Source organism: Pollicipes pollicipes, unplaced genomic scaffold (assembly GCF_011947565.3).
Source record: "Pollicipes pollicipes isolate AB1234 unplaced genomic scaffold, Ppol_2.1 Scaffold_3447;HRSCAF=4054_pilon_pilon_pilon, whole genome shotgun sequence".
Taxonomy (NCBI): Eukaryota; Metazoa; Arthropoda; class Thecostraca; order Pollicipedomorpha; family Pollicipedidae; genus Pollicipes; species Pollicipes pollicipes.
The window spans coordinates 21,767,922-21,790,005 of record NW_023596297.1 but is presented as its reverse complement, the minus strand read 5'-3'; the positions used below and the strand labels follow the sequence as shown (position 1 = coordinate 21,790,005).

At 59.5% G+C, this 22,084-nt stretch overlaps 1 protein-coding gene across 1 annotated transcript in view; it reads left to right on the top strand.

The window, feature by feature from the left end:
• The window catches only part of LOC119092285 (proteoglycan 4), a gene marked incomplete in the record, with an annotated part of 37,414 nt that overhangs the window by 1,228 nt on the left and 14,102 nt on the right, over positions 1–22,084 (top strand). Inside the window, 2 exon segments of the mRNA XM_037215256.1 lie at positions 11,803–11,934; positions 16,804–16,888. Of these exon segments, the coding sequence (XP_037071151.1) occupies positions 11,803–11,934; positions 16,804–16,888 (217 nt within the window).

Below are 22,084 nucleotides of genomic sequence, written 5' to 3'. Positions count from 1 at the left end.
GTAGCAGCTTGCGGTGTCTCTTAATCATCAAAATAGTGGGAAGTGTCACAATGCATCTCCGCCTCATTGCGAGTGCACGGGAGATGAACGCATGTGGGATGACGAGGCACCAGCACCACGGGTCCATCCGTCCAAGTTTGTTCTGTCACACCCGTTATGCCTGTAAGACCGGGTGCAGACGGCGACGGGTGCCGGCCAGACCGGGTGCAGATGGCGACGGGTGCCGCCTAGGCCGGGTGCAGACGGGGACGGGTGCCGGCCAGTCCGGGTGCAGACGGCGACGGGTGCCGCCTAGGCCGGGTGCAGATGGCGACGGTTGCCGCCTTGGCCGGGTGCAGACGGGGGCGGGTGCCGGCCAGTCCGGGTGCAGGCGTCTGTGTCGGTCGGACTGGGGGCGGGTGCCGGTCAGGCCGGGTGCAGACGTCTGTGTTGATCGGACTGGGTGCAGGCTGCTGACCAGCTGAAGAGCACGCCGGGTGCCGGCGCGAGGTGAGGGAGGGGTGCCCACCTGCTCTGCTGGCGGCCGGCCGGGTCGCGTGACCACCGGCTCTAACTAACTGCAAACGTGTGCTAACGACAGAAGCCTTTTCTGTTACTCGGCGTAATGCGGCACATAACTCAGCGGAGGGTCCTCACAGAGGGACCAATGCCGCACGCCTAGCCGCCGCCCGATGGCTGTGTTGCGGCCACCGCGACCTTCTGATGCTCCGTGCCAGTGTATGGTTGGCCTACGGTGTTATCCCCCCCCCCCCCCCTTGTAGGTGCAATGGCCGCTTCGTCGTGAGAAGTGCAGTACCTTCTTCGCTACACAATTTCCGCGATTAGATGCAGTAGAAGCGCTGCATGGCTAAGCGATACCCCACGCGCGTTGGGGTGTCACAATGCAACGCATGCGGTGAAATGGAGGTAGGGTCGCGGCCTTGTATTTCGGACAGACTAGTCCTTCCGTGCTTCGCTCCGGTCCGTCTCCCGTAGACCACAGCCTGAAGGGGGCGGGGGGGGGGGGGGGGGGGCCGCGGCCCTGGCCTGATCCTGCGCTGGCGTGATCAGCAATCATTCGTGGCGGCGCGCGTCACTCAGACGGGCCCGGCCGGACTGGCAGCTGCCGGTGCTGAATCAGCGCCAACACGCGCTCACGCCGCGCCAGCGCAGCTTTACATTGCCGCCGCGGCCGGGCAGAACCCGGGGTCGGAGGTCGCACTGCCGCACGCCATGACTTTGGAAGGTGGGGCGGTACTTGCCACGATCAAGCGACCTGCCCTGTTCCGGTATCTGGGGTTCGACTGTCCAGAATGGCCAGTAATCGGGGACGCCCGACGCGCTGACGGCCGGCTGTGGCCACAGCCAGTCTGCTTCCGAACTGTGGCGATCAGTCGGTGAAGCCGTCCGTCCTGAGGTGCGGTGGCCAGTCGGTGAAGCCGTCCGTCCTGAGGTGCGGTGGCCAGTCGGTGAAGCCGCCCCATCCACAGGCTGGTCGACTAGTCTGTGGGTCCGCCTGATCCTGAGGCGGTTCGGCTGGTCTGTGGGTCCGCCTGATCCAGAGGCGAGTCGGTTTGTCTGTGGGTCCGTCTGATCCGGAGGCGGGTCTGCTGGTCTGTGGGATTGGCCTGGTCCTGAAATGGGTTGTTTGTCTGTGGGCGTTTCCCACTCTGGGGTAAGTTTCTGGGTAAAGTTGGTGGGTTTGCGGGTCTGTCTGGGTTCAGTGAGTCATTTGGCCTGCGTGGCGTCGGGATGGGTGGGTCTGTCAAAGATGAGCTGCCCCCGGCTAGCAAGCTTGGCTCACAATGACAGTCCGTCGGCTGCTAGCTGTCTGAGACCAACTCCGTCAACCTGCCTGACTCGAACCAATCTGGATGCGCCGGCGGCGGGTCGGGCGTCAACGCCCCATGGTTTCTCGGGCTGAACCGGATCTGATCCGGGCCAATCGAACGGTCCACACTCCCTGGAGACCACTCCATTTCGCCAAGATCAGAACGGTGTGTATCTTTTCAGGCTGTCCATTTCCATTTCATGTAGAGATGGATTGGATGCCGCTCGACGGCCCGGCGATGTATTGAGCCAGATTTCGGGACGTTTGATTAATCGAATGAGTCTCGCCGCTGGGCCGAAATGACTCGGCACGCGCAGGCTGGGCCCTGCCGAACCTCCTGACATTGGATCGATGCGTGTCGATAGTGTCCGCGCCCTGCCGATCCGCTGGGTCGCGCCCTGATGGATCGCCGTGCAATCTGCCCAATGCCGGAGCGCTGTTTAGCGTTGAAATGGCACGCGCTGTCAGTGCTGCGCATGAATCACCCAGCGCCGCCGGAACTCTCAGCAATACGCAGTGCTCCGGCGCGGGGCGGCCGATCAGGGGCCGTACCGATCGGGGCCGTCACACGGTCTGAACCTCCCAAATCAGGCCATTCGCACAGGAGTCACGTCGGCTTCGTATGGGGTGGCATGACTTGGTCGGAACCGGCGGGGCCTCGGATGATCTGACGCTGTTTCCGAGAGGCAGTTGCTTCGCGCAGAACGTTCCAATGTGGGGACTTGTCGGCGCGCCTGCTCCCCTCCCCCACCGCGCTGCCAGATTGGTCGTTCAAAGATTGCTCCGATGTGCGATACTCTTGGGGAGTTGGAGCCGAGCATGGCAAACGGCTACAGAGCCGAGAAGCCGAGCCGGCCTTTGTCGTCGATGACGCCCAGGCCGGCCCTCCACCGTCACCAGGCACTCCGCCGGTGCTGATGGGGAAATCACACTGACGCCTTCGTGGCCGCTTGCTCTTAAGGCGCCAAGCTCCGATCGATGCGCGTTATTGTCTCGCTTTCAGGACCGTTTCTTGTCCACTGGTACATTTCACGGTAGTTGGCATGTAGGCCAAGTTCTGCTTACCCAGGAGTTGAAGCTGCAATCCCCGACTCTGATTAAAAAGCGAAGCGCAGACAGACGCCGACTGCTACGCCGCACTCGCGATCACCGGCTTCCATAGGCTATCACTACAACACGCCGACTGCTACACCGCACTCGCGATCACCGGCTTTCATAGGCTATCACTACAACACGCCGACTGCTACACCGCACTCGCGATCACCGGCTTCCATAGGCTATCACTACAACACGCCGACTGCTACACACCGCCACTCGCGAATCACCGGCTTCTCATAGGCTAATCACTACAACACCGCCGACTGCTACACCGCCACTCGCGATCCCCGGCTTTCATTAGGCTATCACTTACAACGAACGCCGACTGCTTACACCGGCACCTCGCGATCACCGGCTTCCCATAGGCTATCACTACAACACGCCGCCTGCTACACCGCACTCGCGATCACCGGCTTTCATAGGCTATCACCTACAACACGCCGACTGCTACACCGCACTCGCGATCACCAGACTTTCATAGGCTATCACTACAACACGACGACTGCCTACACCGCACTCGCGATCACCGGCTTTCATAGGCTATCACTACAACACGCCGACTGCTACACCGCACTCGCGATCACCGGCTTCCATAGGCTATCACTACAACACGCCGACTGCTACACCGCACTCGCGCTCACCGGCTTTCATAGGCTATCACTACAACACGCCGACTGCTACACCGCACTCGCGATCACCGGCTTTCATAGGCTATCACTACAACACGCCGACTGCTACACTGCACTCGCGATCACCGGCTTCCATAGGCTATCACTACAACAAGAAAGACCGTCGCTGATGACCTTTGTCCTTACAATCCGTCACAGGTCGCTCTCATTAACAGGTCGCGAAGCAAATTGCGATAGCGAATATTCCCTAGGCATTATTTTGCTGAATTTGTTTGTGTCGAAGCCAGCTTGCGACCTATCACTGCTAACGATAGCATTAGCGTGAACGAAGGGAAAATGCTGTCATTGAGAGGTGCTCTCAATGACAGCTTAAGCACAGCATCATGGTTTTGTCAGGTGATCTCTGGTTGTGAGCCCAGACTTCTTCTGAATCACCGACCACTCAGTCAGTGACCAAGCGGCTGTGGGCATCACCTGCCAAACGGCACCTGCCTCCGCTGTGCCAGACACGGCTGCTGTGTCCGGTCCACTGTGGCCGCCACAGGCGCTGCTGACTGATGTGTGGGCTGCGTCATTGTCCACTGTGCCGGTCACGGCTGCCGTGTCCGGTCCACTATGGCCGCCACATGCGCTGCTAACTGATTTGTGGGCTGCGTCATTGTCCACTGTGCCGGACACGGCTGCCGTGCTCGGCCGACTGTGGCCGCCACAGGCGCTGCTGACTGATGTGCGGGTCACGTCATCTCCGCTGCTCTGTGGTCGGAATAATCACCGTCGCGGTGGTCGTCGTAGGAAGCGGCGGTGACACGTGGGCTCGCTGCGCTGGTCACCGCGTCCATTGTGCGGTTATGACGTGTCCAGCCTGGAGACGGGATGCCGCCCCCAGTCCTCTCACGTGCGGCGGATGTGGTCTGGCGAGGGCATCGGCTCATCTGTGTGCCGCTCACGGTCGGCGCTCGTTAAATGCATGCATAAACGTCGCTGGTAACATGTTCCGCTGCTAACACACGAGTTATTGCTGCATGCAGGCCGGAGTCAGACACCGGCGTTCAGTGGCAGACGTATTGCTGGTTTTGCCTCGTAGTGAAACTTACGCAGTTTCTCATGCAGTTTTGCTCCCCTGTCAAGTCGGCGTGTGGATGAATTTTATGCCACTCCACTGTCATCATCCATCGTGACAGTGTTTGTCTTGCAGTTTTGTCACCCTGTCGGGGCGGCTTACCCGTGAATTTGATGTCACTGCCACGTCAGCACCTGTCGTGACAATACTCAGACGTGCAGCCACCCATCCATATGATTCGTACTTCAAATAACGCCCGTTCTTGTCATGGATGCTGACTTAGGGGCATAGCATTGTGTGATCACACGCAACGCTATGTGACCCGAGTTGTCCTGGACCGACAGTGCGCTTGTTTCGCCACGCTGCCCTGCTCCAGCGTCGTCTTGTGACCTGACTGGAGTTGGCTGCCGCGTTCTCAGTCGGTCCGCCTCTCCCGCCGAGTGCGCGGCTGGTGGGGCCGGGCCTGCAGCCCGCTCGTGGCTGCAGGTCACGTGCAGACGCGGCCCGCGCCGCCTCTCGTGCCGCCACGCGTGCCGGCAGCAGCCGCCGCCCGTCCGGCCGACACGCCGGCCGCGGCTTGTTTCCGTCTCGGAGCAGGCGTTCTTCTCTGTCGCTGTCTGGAGCCGCCATGTCCGAAATTAATGGCCGCAGCCGGCGGCGGCCTCGGCGCTGCGCGCCGGACGCAGCGGCCGCCGGCCCCCTCCCCCTCCCCGCCTCCGGCAGATCCAGCGGACGGGCTGCCGCCGGCCAATTTTTCGTCTGCGTGGCCGGCCGGACGCAGCTCCAGATATTCGCGCCTGTTTCCTTCGGAGCCAGCCTTCCGCGCGCAAAGTCCACGGCCGGCGGAAGCCGCAGCCACACGGGCGGCCGCGGCGCCACATCACTCGTGGGCAGCGCACCGCGCTCCTGGCCTTCAGCCGGAGCTGGTCGGCTTTTGCCGCCGCCCAGCGCCACCCTGTCGGCGGTGGGAGAGCGCCGCGCGTGTGACGGGACGCTTTGGGTGACCCTCCGCTGCCCGTGGCGGGCGGCGCTGGGTACGGGGGCGCGGGCTGGTGTCGTGAGAAAAAAGGAAAGGCGGGTAAGTGTTCGTCAAGGCAAGCTCAGTTTGCCACCAGTCCTTTCATAAGATAGTAAAGTAACCCAGTAAATTGCATGCTCCCTCATTCTCCGCCCCGCATATCTTCTATAGATCGGCCACGCCTCCGTCCTGCCGCGGCTTCCTGGGTCACGTGTCGTGCCAGGCGCGCAGGCCTGAGCCTGGTGTCGCAGGTCGGCGGCCACCGGCGTCTGGAGGCCGGCCTGGCAGGTGGCGCCGACGGAGCCATCCAGGCGGCCTGATGAAGCACGCCGCCAGCGCAATGGCCCAGCGGCCGCGATCCGGTGATAAATTAGCGCAGTTAGTCCCCTGTCAAACCTGGCGTCCTGCCGAATTTGTCCGTAATTATGGCTTACTTACCGACCGGCGCGGCAACAGATGGCGGCGTCGCATGCACAGCGATTGATGGCGCCCAGTGTTTGGGTGGCCTTGACCACGTGCCGGCCCGACTCGGTCTGAGCCACGATACGGCGGCGGCAATCGGAGCGAGCCGGCGCCACCGTGACATCAAGCTGGCACAGATCCAACCAGTCCGGACTAGATCAGACAGAATCAGATCAGATCAGATCGGATCAGACCAGACCAGACCAGACCAGACTAGACTAGACTAGATTAGACTAGACTAAACTGGGATGGACTGGACTATACTAGACTAGACCAGACTAGACTAGACTAGATCAGACGAGGTCAGACCAGGCCGGACCACAATTCCGACCTGCACCCTGCTCGCCGCTGGCGTCTTGCAGGACCGGCGTCCGGGTAGTGTTGACACGAGCGGCGGCGCGCGGCTCTGATGGAGCGGCCGTGCTTCCCGGCTAATGGCTGCACCCGGTCGTGCGGCTCCAGCCGCCTTGGCCAAACCGGGGGCGTGGTGAGTACCCAGCACTGGGGGAGCACCGCGTGCCCAGTGCCGGGCTCAGGCAGCGTGGCTTGTATAAAAGCGGTGAACCGAGCATCTCCGGTCCTTAAAAAGTCCCATGAATTGGTTACCCGAGTGCCGCTGGGATCACAGTCTCCGTAAAAGTGTAGCTTGTTGCGTGCGCGACTAATCCCGCTACGCAAGCGCCGCGAACTATCCCAGTCTGTTAGTCGAACTTGTTAGGGATGTTAAGTCGTGCTAGCAAACTCATGACACGACTTCCCGTGGCAAGCTTTTCCATTCCTTGCGGGTAAAATTGTCCCCCAAGTTGGCAGTCGAACCCACGTGATGAAACAAGGGACCAGGCTGCTAACCAGGTGCCACCAGCAGGACGAACGACCAGGACAGGGCAGCCAACAACAGCCGTGCGCCAAGCAGTCCACAGGAGGCGCGCATGCCGTGTACCGGGCCCACCTCAGCGGTGCTCCACAGAATGCGCATGACGCTGCCGCAGCCGGCGTCAGCGGTATACCCTCCTGGCCCACCGCTGTACCCTGGTGCAGCTTTGGCCCTGACTGGGATCACGACCCGGCGTTATCGGCGCGGGTTTGCACCAGCGTGCCGGGCTGTGTTTTGTCACGGACGACGCCGGCTGACAGGTTGGGGGCTGGAGCCGGGCTGGAGCCAGGGAGCACGGAGAGAGAGAGAGAAACACAAGACAGAGAGGGAAGCGAGAACGAGGCAGAGGATGAGTGCAAAACACGCAGACACAGTCAAAGAGAGAGGATGGGGCGGGGGAGAGCTTTGGCGTTCGGTGGACACCCCTGGCGGGCGTCGCTGCCCACTGTTCCAGATCGCCGTCAGCCCAACCTATAAATATTTATGTCGGCGATGAGTTCAGATGTGCCGGCGGCGTGTCGCTCTCTGACGTCAGCGCGGCCGCGGCCGGCCGCCGCCGCTCGGAGCAGGGGTCGCCGCGCCACCCCGGCCTCCCTCCCCGCCTCCACTCGACGCCGCTCATCCCCTCTCAGCGACGACGGCGGCGGGCCGCTGCGAAAACAGCCGCGCCAGAGCGCCGTGGGAAGGCGGCGGCAAAAAGGCGGCGTCGCTCACCTGTTCGGCGGTTGTGCCGTCGGCCAATCTCGTCCCCGGACCTGTCAGAGGACATCTGTCAGCCGGCTGGCCCGGCGCCGCCTCGCCAAGTTTTTGTCGCCCGCGCTGGAGCCGACCGTTCAGTGGGGCCCGTCGGCTGTCTGAGGGATATGTCTGTGGGAGGGGATATCTGTATGCCTGACGTAGGCTGTAGGCATGGTCTGTAGACTTCATGACTACTTACCTGTCGGAAGAAGGAATCTGTTAAAGTTGAACGCTTGCATGCTGATTTGAACGCTTGCCTAACGTGCCTGTCCACTCACTTCTTATGTGTATGTTCGTCTCTCTCCTAAACTGTCGGGTTGTCCAGAGACATCCGTTGTAGTTTACCGGTCAAACCTGGTGAGAAATTTCGCCACCGTGAACATGAGATCTAGAGCGATTTGGCCGCCTCAGTCGTGGCTCGGTCGTTGGCTGTGGGATTCGGCTGGCAGCTTAGCGGCCTGGACTCCTGATGCGTCGTCCGACGAAGCCAGCCAGATCTGCCTGGCTGGCTCCGTCTGCTGGCAGGGCGGTCGGCTGCCGAGCCGCTGCCCGAGGCTGCCTGCCGCGCCCGTCTGTTGTGACAGCGACCCTCGCTGCACTCGTGTCTGCTTTATCTGAGCAAAACAGGCGTCCGGCCGCCGCCAAAGGGTGCCGCGCCTAATTGACGGCGCCGCACAATGACACCTTTCAGAGTGTACGGACGGCCATTGTACGCAGGCCACCCCTGACGCCGGCGTAAATGGCAACAATTTGTTGTTAGGCGTGGGGTGGCTGCTGCCCGCCAGCGGACCTCATGAATAAATTTACCGGATGCTGCCTGCCGAATGGGCGCGCGCGCCGCACCAATGCTCTCACACGATTGACCCTTTTCCGGCGCCGCCTGGATCGTTGCGTCCGCCGGCGGGACGCGTTTCGGCGGGCGGCATTTGACCGAGAGTGCGGCAGTGCGGCGAGCTGCCCCGCCTGACGGCGAGGCCGCCCTCCGCTCGTCGCAACGCGCCCGCCCGGGCTGTCACGTCAAGCGCCGAGGCCGGCCGAGTGCCTGACAATGCAATGACCCCACCCTAATTGAAAGTCGCATGCCGCCCGCCGGGCCGTCCATTTCCGACGCCATGCCGACCGTGCCGCGCGACAGCGGCCTCAGCGCGCCGCTGGAATCTGCAGCGGGTGGGAAATCCTGAGCGGAGCACGTCCGACGCGCGCAAAAACTTTCGCGGCGCGGCGCGCCCCGCCGCAGCGTCGACCGCCTGCCTCACGCCCCGTCTGCCGCCGCCCGCAGCGGCGCGGCCGGAAGACGAATGGCGGCGCGCCGCCACACCCTAGTGACAGGCGCGGGAGGCGCGGCATGCGTGACCGCCCCCGTCGGGAGCCACCCGCCGGGCTCCGGTGTCGCCGCCGCCGCCGCCGCCGCTGACAGCCGGCCGGTGCGGTGCTGGCGGCGGGGTTAGAGCGCGTGTCGACGCCGACTTTGGGCCGAGTTTCGGCGGCGGCCTGGTGAGGCGGTGACTGGATGACGGATGAGTGCGGCCGAGACGACGCGGCCGCCATCGATCAGCGACGCCGACATCCCCGGCCCTGGTCCGCTGGACCCCTCCCCGGCGCCGACATCCCTGGCCCGGGTCCGCTGAATCCCTCCGCGGCGCTGACACCACTGGTCCGGACCCACTGGGTCCCTCCCAGGCGCTGACTCCCTTTCCCCGAGTCCATTGGATCCACGTGGCGCCGACGCTCCTGGCCTGGATCCCGCTAGGCCCCTCCCGGCGCCGACACCCCTGGCGCGGACCCGCTGGATCCCTCCCAGTGCCGATACCCCTGGCCTGGACCCGCTGGATCCCCGCCCACCGCGCCACGCCCCTGATGAACAGTCAGTGACAGTCGTGCGGCTCACCTGCGCTTTCAAGCGCTCCATTCGTGCCTTCTTGTTCCCTTCACCCCACCTCCTGTACGCTAATACAGACACATATATCTAGCATTTGCTATTGGCGTGCATTCAAATCTGCTTGTGACTACCGGGGCATTCATCTTCTCTTATCTTCCACGGTCTTCGTGCCTTTTCCGTAGTTTACCTTTGCATTTGACCTGCTGTATCCGATCCATCTGCCTGTGTAAGGTATAATGACCACCTATAACTTAAGTTTCTCACCGCGTGTATTATGAGTCCTATCCATGCAACTTTTAGCGGTTGGACCCCTGCACCAGCTGACGCGCTCCGCATGTGTCGGGCTTTATACCATCGTATGTCATGCCCACTACCAACGGCTTGACGCCAAAACATTTTTTCTACTGCCCAAAGTGGCCCCTGTCTGAGCGGTTACCTTCGCGAGAATTCAACTGTTACGCGGTTGAATCCCTGCGAAGGCAGGCACAAAGCCAGCGAGTGCGAGGCAACCGTCGGCATAAATGAGCTATTTTTGGTTGTAGGTCAGTGTGTTAGCTCTGTGCAAAAAAAATATTCATTATTATCCTGCTTACTGGTTCGGTACTTTTTTGCCTAGTCATGCTCGAGTCATGAGTGTCCCTTGTATGATTGTTTCAACAGCCACGTTTTAAGTAGGATTCAGATATACACAGTTAAAAACCACGCTCCTCCAGTTCTATGCCTGTAGTATCCAGTTCAGAGCAGCTCGAAGATGCAGCATACTCTGCTCTCAAAGGCCGTTCGATCACTTGGTCGGTCTCCTCTACACACTGGGACGTCATCCTGGCTTCAGTTACTGGAATATCTGTCTTGCCTGCCCTTCCTCTTCCATGTGTTTCACACTCACTCCTTCGCTATATTTCTTTCTATCTGCGTCCTCTCTTTTCCACTTGTGCTCTCCTTACACCCCCCCCCACTCTCTCTCCCTCTCCCTATCCCTCTTTCTCTCTCTCTCTCTCTCTCTCCTCTCTCTCTCTCTCTCTCTCTCTCTCTCTCTTCTCTCTCTCTCTCTCTCTCTCTCCCTCTCTCTCTCTCTCTCTCTCTCTCTCTCTCTCTCTCTCTCTCTCTCTCCCCTCCCCGCTCCGTCCCAGTCGGCAGAGCTGGCTGCAAGAGGACGGTCGAGTACGACGCGACCCTGTTCAGCCGCCGACCAACGCTTGTTTTGCCGAGATTCGGCCCAAAAATTAAACATCAAGGGCTGTTTGTATTCACATCAACTGCGTTGTTTGCATACGCTGATGCGGCGCCGGAAGCATGGCCTGCACTCTCGGATAACGCTCCCGTGCTCCAGCAGATGGGAGACCCCGGCTGCCACGCACCGGCTGCAACGGGCACGAATAAAGGGCGGACACAGTGCGCCGTATGCTGCGTGGGTATTTGGATACAAAGTCAGGTGTATTCGAGAGCACGTTTCCTCGGTTGTATGGAATTTTTCCGACAGAATGGCTCACATCGGCAAGTCTTTGAAATATGGATGCATTTGCAATGTTCTTTGGAATGTGCATTACCATGCATCTTAGTGCTGTGATGTGTAATGGTTTCCTCACACAGCTTTACAGCTGTCAGTTGAAAGGCTCCAGGAATTATAAATAAGGTCTCTTTACGCATCATTAGGCGCATTACCACCGCTTTTTTGTGTCATCGCTCAGAGCATTTTTAGGGATACACGATGTAACGGTGTCGCAAACGCCTTACAGCTTGTCTGGCGCGCTAAATTGCAAGTCACCATAATTTCTTATCAGGGGGGGACAATCATCCTGCCTAACGTTCAATCAAGCCTGCCAATTTGAGCGGAGCAGTGAGGTCTGGTTTTTGGACCAGCCATCGCCGCATCGATCCACCGCCATGGTCTCGACGGGGCTGCACTGTGAAGAGTGGGGAGGAGAGAGGGCGCGCGCCTTAACACATGCTGCCGGAGGGCGGGGCCTCAGCGGGATCTGCACGGTACATGAAACCCATGACCAGTCCGTCACCTGTCTCTCATTGTACAAAACGAATGCCTTATTTATGATATGCACCCATGTGCATACAATGTGCGAGTGTTATGAAATGCATACTGTCCAATTAGCACGACTCACTCCATGACGTCGCGTGCTTTGATTAAAAAGCGTGCTCTAAGGCCGCACCTTAGCAGCAGCTGTCGACCTCTCGGCGACGCAGTGCGCCTGCTCTGACGCTGCTCCTGTCTGCGGCAGACATGTACCAGGAGTACCAGGAGCCCACGCCGCACCTGTACGGCCGCCACAGCCACGGCCTGGCGCTCGACGACGAGGCCATGGAGACGTACGTGGCGCGCACGCCGTCCGGCTCCGTGTACATCCCCTCAGGTCAGTGATCAGGCGCGGCGCGAGCGGTGCTGGCGGCACCCATCGCCAGGAGTATTGTTTGTGGCGCATACTGTGATTACGCTGTAGACGTACGCCAAGCTGTTCGGTAATTTCTGTCCCAACTTTCATCGCAAATGACAATACTGGAATTGTGCATGGCACCGTGCAGCGCCATGTCACCGTTCCCCCAAGCGAAAGTGTCTCCCTTCTCGGACACGTGGCCGGGTTCGGTGTCGCGTGAGTCCGCGCGGACGACCACCCGTCCATGTTGGGTCTGCCGCTGTGTCCATCCGTCCATTGTCCATTGTCCATCCGTCGGGGTGGCATCGCACGCGGTTTTACCCCCGATGTGGAGCGACGATACAGGTCGAACGCCAGCCGCTGCGCTGCAGGACGGTGCTGGTAATTTGCAGGTTAGCGATCACCAACACCAGCGGTCCGCTAAACACTGTCGCAGGTAGACCTCTGCGGTGCGAGGGGTCGTCGTGTTTCAATCGCATCATTGATCGGCTGGCAACGCGAGCCGCCACAGGTATCAAGCCGTTTTAGGTGCCATAGCGTCGGCTGGAGAGGGGAGGGGTAGAAGGGCACCGTGCATCGGACTAATTGTTCACGTGCGGTCGAGTGAGATGGCGGCCCGCGGGTCATAGCTTAATTGCCCACATGTGTGAAATCGCGGCGATGCATTATCGCGCTTCCGGGCTGGGAGTCCGAGTGCCCTGGCTCCTTCAGGCTGGGAACGGATGACTTCCGCTGGTTGTTGCATGCAAGTGCAGCCCAGCGCCGTGGCCAGATACGGTTGTTGTATGCATCCTTTCACCGGTCACTCATGAATTGTGGTTTTCATTTTGATAATTCGCTCAGCTATTATACAACACAAGCATGACCATGCCACGGTCGCTCGCGTGTCGCTACGCTGCCCTTATAAATAACAGCACACCAAAGCGCAGCATCGGTCATTCGAAAGTCCAGGTCCCCGCTCATAGGATTATTGCCTGTGAAAATCGGGCGGCTGTCTCGGCGGGCGGTATTTGTGCGGCCGGCCGCCCGTAACCCGGCCACTTTTACAGCCCAGAAACCGTTCTCATGTGCCATAAATTGTACGCCGCCGATGCTATCAGCATTTCAGAGCGGTCCAGCTTGGCCGGGCACCAATTCACCGCCTCCGTATGGACGACAACGTATGCCGCGCAGAGATAGACCAGTTTTATGGGACAGAGCCTCGAAGCGCGATCAACGCTGACCGTTCGGTCTCGGCCAGGGATGCGTCTGACCACGCCGACTATATTCGCCAATCCGGCAGTGTCGCCGGCGCGGTGTCGAATCGCCAGTGGTCAAAACGGCAGCGGCAACAACAGGAACGGGCTCCGCTCAGCTGGGTGGAATCTCGGGACATCCAGCTCAAAACCCAGCACGAAAATGACCAGTGAACCGTCCCTCCGACTTGCGTGACTGTACAACCCTTACTAACACTGTGGATGAACGCTAGTAGCCTTTTGGGTTGTTCTAGTGGGCTGCCATTAGCTGACTTTGGCTATCACTACTGTAAGCCTTCTCAACTATTATTTGTCCTTGCCCATTACATAACACAATTCTTGCCGGCTCTGTACCACCTATTCGTTTGCTTCTCTACGTTCGTTTCCTCCTCCTAGGTGGGAGTGCCGCGGCTTGATTTTAAGTTTTCTGGTGTTAAAGTACGGTTCATTGCATCGCTGGTGTAGAGGGCTACCCCTGGCTACCTGTTCTTGGGTAACGGTATAAAAACAGAGTGCAGTGCGGTGCTGATGCAGCAGTGTTGCAGCAGTACAGTTGCTGTCGCTGTTGCAGTGCTGTTGCGGCTCGTATCAAGCCACCGGTCCCCTCCCCAAGGAACGCGCCGCCTCAGTCCGCGGCCCTCCCCCATTTGGCCTTAGCATAACCAGCAGCAGCCGGTGCGTACACGATCCGGTGCGACCTGCAGCATGGGCGTCCCAGAGACTCGCAGAGCCGACCTATCCTATAATTCCAGCTCCGTGGCTGCCCGGCTTTACGGCCTGAACGAGGCGCCCGAGCCAGACATTTGTGCGCGAGCTCCGCGGACAAACGAGCGGCCCTCGGGCCCGTGATCACCTCCGCATCACTTGTTATACCTCCACGTCACGCTCCGTTGGGCGCGCCCGGCATTGTGGGCGCGCGCGCGCGCGGGGCGAGGGCGGCTGTGCGTCAATGCCGAACTGAGCAGCTTAGGTCGCCCCCCACCGTCCAGCCCAGCTCGGAAACAGGCAGCCTCAGAGTGCCAGCGGACGTTTTTGCGATTGTTGTTGTTTAACGCGTCGGAATGGGCTTCTAAGAGTGATTACATGTGTTCATCTGGCGGACAGTGGTGCGGCGCGTAGCTCAGGCATAAAAACACCGGGCGCCGGCAAACAACGATGGGTTTGGGAAGAGGGTGAGGTAGGGCAGAGCTGGGGCAGGGGGCAGGGGGCAGGGTGAGGGCAGAGGGACAGATGGCCCAATTCGACGCACCGCTGTGGACCATCGGCAAGCTCGCTCATTAATGACGGCCCGTGCGTCGTAGTCTGGATACGACAAAACTAGCCCACTTCGGCAATAATTGGGGAAACATGCTGGGCTCGGCGTTGTGTTTCAAACCAGGACAAACATACTACAACCTGCCTTGGGTTGTATCCGATGACCGCGAAGCCTGCACAAAGGTCGGGACAGCGTGGGTGTCCCCATGACGAAGGGGGGGGGGGGGGGCCCTTCTTATCAGGGCGTATGTCCGGACAGCGTTGCTTCTCCCCAGACAGCACAGTGCATCCCCAGACACCCCACGTTTCCGGGAGGCACGTTCCGTCGGCCGTGCCCGGCACTGGCCAACCTTTCCGGCTGCGTGGGAGGCCTCACACGCCACATCACCCACGCCGCACCGCACCGCACCGCACCGCGCCGCACCGCACCGCACCGCACCGCACCGCACCGCACCGTGCCGCACCGTACTGCACCGCGCCGCGCCGCATCGCACCGCGCCGAGCCGCGCCGCGCCGGGCCGCGCCGTGCCTCGCCGTAGCCAGCGCTACAGCCGCCGCAAGCACGGCACTCTCGTAAAGCTGACGCGGCGGCCTGCATTAGTGATGAGCGTCGGCCCTTGGCAGTCGATCGGCCGTCGGCCTGCCGGCCAGGTGTCCCTCACGGCGTCCATCTCCGGTCACCCTATGGCCCCGCCCGGCCGTAAACTTTTAATTAGATTGGCCGGGCGGTGGTGGCTCGTGATGTTCGCCGTTCGTCGCCGCCCGACCGACGGCGCGGCGCGGGAGGGGTTGGTACCCCGCCGCCGCCGGCCGCCCGACCGGGCCCGGGTCAGGTCACAGGTCACCCGGAGCCGGGTCAGGTCACACTCTCCTGAGCGGCGGCTGGGGGAGGTTCGGAGCGCTCATGGAGGCGCCGATCATGGGTCTTTTGGGTGCGTCAGCCGTCGTCGGTGCGTCCGGTGCTTTGGTGTAGGTAGGTGATCACTGCCACTACAAGATAAGCGTGAGAAATGTGCTCATTTTGTGGGAGATCAGCTGCATTCGAAACGATTGCCTGGCCTTTTCACTCCTTCCCCGCCCCCCCCCCCCCCGCTGGTTCCGCTCTGGTTATGCTGCCCCCCTCCCCCCAGCTGCCACGTTTTGCTCGGAGTAGTGCCCCCACAAAGGTAACAACCGTTTGATCCCTAAGGGGGCGAAATCAAGAATAAACTGAACTAGATACGCGAAATGAAGACGGCGTGATGTTTGTGAAAAAAGGAGCCAACAGCATCCGCTTTTTTAGGCATGTGAAAAGTAGCATAATCTGCATCCCCACACCTGAGCGAAACGTTGCGCTGTTCATCCATCAACCCCTTCAACGTTGCAACGCGACGGTTGCGTTGCGTTGCCCAACCCATCCCCGTCCATGCATGAAGTAAGAATGGTTACATGACTATCCTGTGATTATAAGCACTTGTATGGTACCTAATCATAAACCAACAAAACGTTGTACAATCGTGTATTAATGACGCGATAAGCTGGTTCCCTGTTAGAGTATGGGCTCATAAAGCATGTGAAACTAAGGTTAACAAACGCGATATGTTCGAGGGGGAAAAAATACATTGTGAACTGCTTTGAAGACTGTTTTTGCCCGACAACGTGCTGCAAGTTTAAAAAATGGATGACACGTTTTCCTGGCCGTCGGGAATCTTCATCTAGACGACAACAACTGAAGTTGTTTAACAGGCTGTTCAGCTTGGAGTTCGGTGACTGTGACGCGCAGCAGCATTCTGTTCTTGTCCGCAGTCTGTACGGCTGGTCGGACCGTTCCCATGCGCGTTGGCGAAGTCCTGTATCGACGGTGGGACACTGTTCTTCATCCTCTCTGCTTTCTTTTTACGTGACCTGATCTTTTTCGGGAGGGGTTTAAATGCGACTCGGTGATTGCCGAGCAGCCTGCTGGAGCCACCCAGCGATCCTCGCTGGCGGTCAGTTGGAGCCGCCCAGCGATCCTTGCTGGGGGGCCTGCTGCAGCCGCCCAGCGATCATCGCTGGGCGGCGTGCTGGAGCCGCCCAGCGGTCCTTACTGGCGGCCGTCCTGCGGCGCAGGGTCCAGTCTTGTCGTCATCAGCTGACTCGGAAGCCCCCTGTAGCGATCCCACGGACACCGGCATCGGTATCAGCCCGCAAGGTCGCTGGGAAGCCCTGGCCGTTCCCACTGATTGCGTCAATCCCCGCTGCCAGCCGGCCCAGTCCACCGGCTGACTCTGTGCCAGACGAACCCTTTAATTGATAATTGGTAATTGGATACACGGCGGCGCCCCGGGGCGTAATCGTGTGCGCTTCGACCACCGCTAACGAATGCCCCCCGCTCCTCCAGACGTGACGGCCAACACGCTGACGCAGTATAAGACGGGCCGGAGCGGCGCCAGTCCCTCCAAGTCGGAGGCGTCGAAGGCGGACAGGTACGGTAGCGCATCGACCACGCTGCGCGGGCGGCGGCAGGGGCGGCGGCGCCACAAGCGCGGTGATGCCCCCTCGCGAGGCCACCTGCACCACGGCCTCCGGGCGGAACGAATGGGGGGGGGGGGGGGGTTCAAGAGGGGACTGGCATAGCGGCCAGGTGCTCCTCTGCATCCCGGTTCTTGTTTGACGGGCTGTGCAGTTTGACAGTAATTTGTGTAATATGGAATGGTTGATCCTTGTCGCGCCGAATGATAAAGTGGCGCGTAGCCCAATCTAAGGTCCTGCATTATGCATTTCAACGAAGAGCAGCGAAGCAAATTTCACCATATCACGCTTTTGCGCTCTATGTTCTGACAGGCGTAGCCTGTGACGTACTTTGTTCTTTCACAAGGCGTTTCGCGGCTCATGTAGCATGACTGTCGCGGTCTGCGCAGACGAAATCGGAGACTTCCAAGCCGTGCACGTTCAAATGGCGTTTCAAATCATTCCGTGCCATTGGCCAAACACGCCGACGGACAGATCCAGACGTATCCTCTGGGATGACGGCAGTGTTTGCCCGAACCGGGTCCGCTCGGCTGCGTGTTTATTTTGACAAGGCCTCGAAATACCGACCGTGCCGCGCTGGCTGTCGCTCGCCGGCTGCCCCCGCACGCTGCTAGAACCAGCAGTTGTGTCGACGTGCGTGTGACACCACCGCCGCTTCCACCACGTCTGTCCCTCGCCTCACCTCGTCCCTGTCCCCTGCCCCGCCGCGCCCCGCCCCCTGTGCCCGCCCCGCCCTGCCCTGCCCTACCCTGTCCCCAGCCCCAGCATTCCGTCCATGCTCCGTTATTTGAGTCCTGTCGAGGCCAGGCCTGACCACTCTTCGTCGGCGACCGTCGGCCCCGACGCGCCCGGCCGTCGACGGAGCGTTAGAACGTCGTCGAGTGGCGGCCGTGACCCGTCGTTGCCGACCGGCCGTTGGGCGGGCTCGTCGGCCGCCGCTCGGCCAGCCACTGGGGCGAGGGCGGTTGGAGAGGAGCAGCCACGGGGGCGAGGGCAGCTGGACAGGGGCAGCCACTGGGGCGAGCGCAGTTGGAGAGGGACAGCCCCTGGGGCGAGGGTGGCTGGACAGAGACAGCTGGCGGGGCGAGGACGGCTGGAGAGAGGGTGCCTGGAGGGGACAGTCGCCGGGGCGGTATTCTCGAGGACGGCTGGAGAGAGGGCGCCTGGAGGGGACAGTCGCCGGGGCGGTATTCTCGAGGACGGCTGGAGAGAGGGCGCCTGTAGGGGACAGTCGCCGGGGCGGTATTCTCGAGGACGGCTGGAGAGAGGGCGCCTGGAGGGGACAGTCGCCGGGGCGGTATTCTCGAGGACGGCTGGAGAGAGGGCGCCTGGAGGGGACAGTCGCCGAGGCGGTATTCTCGAGGACGGCTGGAGAGAGGGCGCCTGGAGGGGACAGTCGCCGGGGCGGTATTCTCGAGGACGGCTGGAGAGAGGGTGCCTGCCTGGAGGGGACAGTCGCCGAGGCGGTATTCTCGAGGACGGCTGGAGAGAGGTGCCTGCCTGGAGGGGACAGTCGCCGGGGCGGTATTCTCGAGGACGGCTGGAGAGAGGGCGCCTGTAGGGGACAGTCACCGAGGCGGTATTCTCGAGGACGGCTGGAGAGAGGGTGCCTGGAGAGGAGAGTCGCCGGGGCGGTATTCTCGAGGACGGCTGTACGAGAAACGTCGACGCTGACATCGAGGCGGCGCGACGGCGCGGAGCAGCGGCGGTCGCAGAGACAGGAAGAAGTCGATATCAGGAGTGTGTAGAGAAAACAAGACCGTTAAGCCGCTATGGAAGGCTACGCCCCCGGAAAATAGATCGGAAGAGTGGGAGAAACTTTCTGCTTACAATATTGCAAAGTTCTACGTCTTTAAAAAGTTCCTAATCCAGTCTACTGGTACACAAACGATGCACAATGCGTCCATTAATAACCGTTCGTTGTAAATTGAAACCGCGCACGCATCCATTCATCAGGCACAACAGCGCGGTAGTGCAACGATTCTAAGATCGCTTTGCTATACGGATTCTGCTGGATGTTGTTAATCATTTCCAACAACTCAAAACAGAATCGTGTAAGAAGCTTCGCACGAGCCTGTTGTATTTTAAGCCATTATTTCTCGCGTCGTGGTGATGCATGCCCCTCCCTCTGATATGCATTTGTATACGCACATGCATGTGGTGCATAGTTACATCCATATGTGCCACATATACTTATATGGCGTAATTTCGGAAGTTTCGAACTAGATGCATACTGATACGACTCGTGTAAGCAGATGTACGCTTAAGCGACGCTGTTTGCTGAAGCCAAGTTTCAAGCGCCAATCCTGCGCATATCACACTGGCTCCTCCCTCTCAGAACAAGATTCCATTGGAGGGCGGGTATAATTCTGATGACCGCGAGCGTCCCGCGTTATCGTTTACACGATGTGCGACTCCACCCTCTACACATTAGACCTCTTCATATTGAGCCAGGATAAGGAGGCAGCCGCTCGCTTTGCTTCTTGCCACGTGGCAGACGTGTTGTTGTCCCTCTTGAAACCTGAAGAGGCTCGATGCATGACAGGAGGCCCAGAGTGGCCAAGTCAGGACATTGCTTACAATGAAAGGGGAGACCTGTAAGGTTTGCAGAAGAAAATATGTGGCTTGCAGGAGGCCCTATATTTTGTATGAAACCTATGACCTCCTTAGATCAAAGCTAGATACCGAGCATCAGTTCCTACTGGTAGCGAGGAAGCCCCAGATGATCCAAACGGAGCCTGTTGATATATGTAGGAGGATCCATGGAAAACACAGGAATCCGTGCCAACCCAAGAGGGCCCAAGCTAGAAAGCCCGGAGGTCCTACCAGGCCAAGGGATGTGGTTTTAGTCAATGTCATAAGCATGATTAAGAGGTTCTTTTGAATACACAAGTGGGTAAGATTCGAGGGAAAATGTGCAGATCCTCCTAGATCTGCTGAGGAGGCCCCTGGGCCTGTTTGTCTCCCGCGAAAAGTCACCCCTGCATTCTGCCATAACTGACGCGGCATCTTGCGTGCCGAACTCCCACATACGGCGGTTAGCTTGGGCTTGTCGACGGCGCCAGCTGCGACCGACTGTTGCCGCGTCCCGCCCCGGTCTGACGTGCCCCCCTCCCCCCTGGCACCCCCGCCGCGTATCATGCTCCACTCGGAACGCACCTCATCTGTCCTCCCTCGTACAGCGGCGGGGAGGGCCGCGGCGCGCGCCTCAGCATTGATTGTGCGTCGGCCCCCGGCACCGGCCGGCGGGCAGCCGTCTGCGGAGAGCGCTGGTCGGCGGAGCGACACCGCACATGACTCCGGCGCCGGATAATGATAGTCACAACGCGTGACGCCCCTCTCACGCGTCGTGTATCGAGTGGCGGAGGGAGTGAGGGGTATTGGCAAGGCATTAAGATACTAGGAGCCGCGAACATATTGCGTGAGATATGCGCGGCCAGAAAAAGAGTGTGCCGACAGATGGAAGGGAACAAAGCGATGGTGGATGACATCGTGGGGCCGGCCGAAGGGAAATAATCATCCGTGAGAGAACTAATAACCGGACGACGGACGTGGAATAACCAGCTTGTAAGGGATTATGTCGCGGAGATATTGGACGTCTTAGAAGAAAAACCCCCAGACCTGATCCCTCTTCCCTCCTTAGTTCTCTCTCTCTCTCTCTCTCTCTCTCTCTCTCTCTCTCTCTCTCTCTCTCTCTCTCTCTCTCTCTCTCTCTCTCTCTCTCTCTCTCTCTCTCTCTCGCCCTCGCGCTCTCCCTCTCTGTTTGCTTGGATGCTTCTGTTGTCCTCTTTCCTCCCTCCTTAGCTCGTTTGTTCCAGATTCTACTTTTTATGTTCTCACACTCGGAATTTTACTTGCTTATTTTGTGCTCTGGCTTTTCTCGACTCCTGTCCCCTTCCGTCTTCGTACATCATGCTTACTTTCTCCCAACCAATTGCCTTTATTTGAGCTTTATACTTCTTCAGTCGTGTTGCAAGCTTACGCCATATTTTAAAATTGGTTCATACACTAGCACGGTAAATATCTGCATGTCAGTCACCATCGACCTCTCCCAGTTCATGCAGCCAGTGTGGCTCTGTTGTTCAGACGTAAAACACGCCTGAACCTCACACCGTACCGCCCGATCGGTCCTGGTCATGTCCTAATCGGTCATGCAGCCCAGTGTGGTTCTGCTGTCCAGCTGTAAGACACACCTGAACCTCACACCATACCGCCCGATCGGTCCTGGTCATGTCCTAATCGGTCATGCAGCCCAGTGTGGTTCTGCTGTCCAGATGTAAAACACATCTGAACTCCACACCATACCGCCCGATCGGTCCTGGTCATGTCCTAATCGGTCATGCAGCCCAGTGTGGTTCTGCCGTCCAGATGTAAAACACACCTGAACCTCACACCATACCGCCCGATCGGTCCTGGTCATGTCCTAATCGGTCATGCAGCCCAGTGTGGTTCTGCTGTCCAGATGTAAAACACATATGAACCCCACACCATACCGCCCGATCGGTCCTGGTCATGTCCTAATCGGTCATGCAGCCCAGTGTGGTTCTGCCGTCCAGATGTAAAACACATCTGAACCCCACACCATACCGCCCGATCGGTCCTGGTCATGTCCTAATGCAGCCCAGTGTGGTTCTGCCTTTCAGATGTCAGAAGACACACCTGAGCCTCACATCACACTGCCCGCTCGGTCCCGGCGACGTATTTGAATCCGAACCGACACCGCTGTATGCGCCAGGACTGCCTGGCGCACGGTTCGGCCCCAGTCGCCGACAGTGCTGTTTCGAGCCAGTCCGTCAGCTTTGGCTGCACAGATCGGCTCCGCTGAGCCCTCGTCAAGCATTGTGTTAGAACCAAACCAGACAGGATTAAGTTAGGGGAGGCCGGATTTGTATCTAAACTCAATCAAGCAACCCCTGCCTCATACGGACTCCGGGCGTTCGACCAGATGTGCTCTGAATTATTCAGGCGCAGTTAGCTGCTGTTTTTGTCCCGTGTTTCACAGAGATTCTGTTACGGATTAGCCAGTAATAGATTCTGGTGGACTATTCTCGCTAAGATCTGGGGTGATAGTCGCTAAAACTTACTATCAGCGGCGGACCAGCTGCTTATAAAGTCCGCCATCTACTAGAACGATGATACTGTGAAAGGCT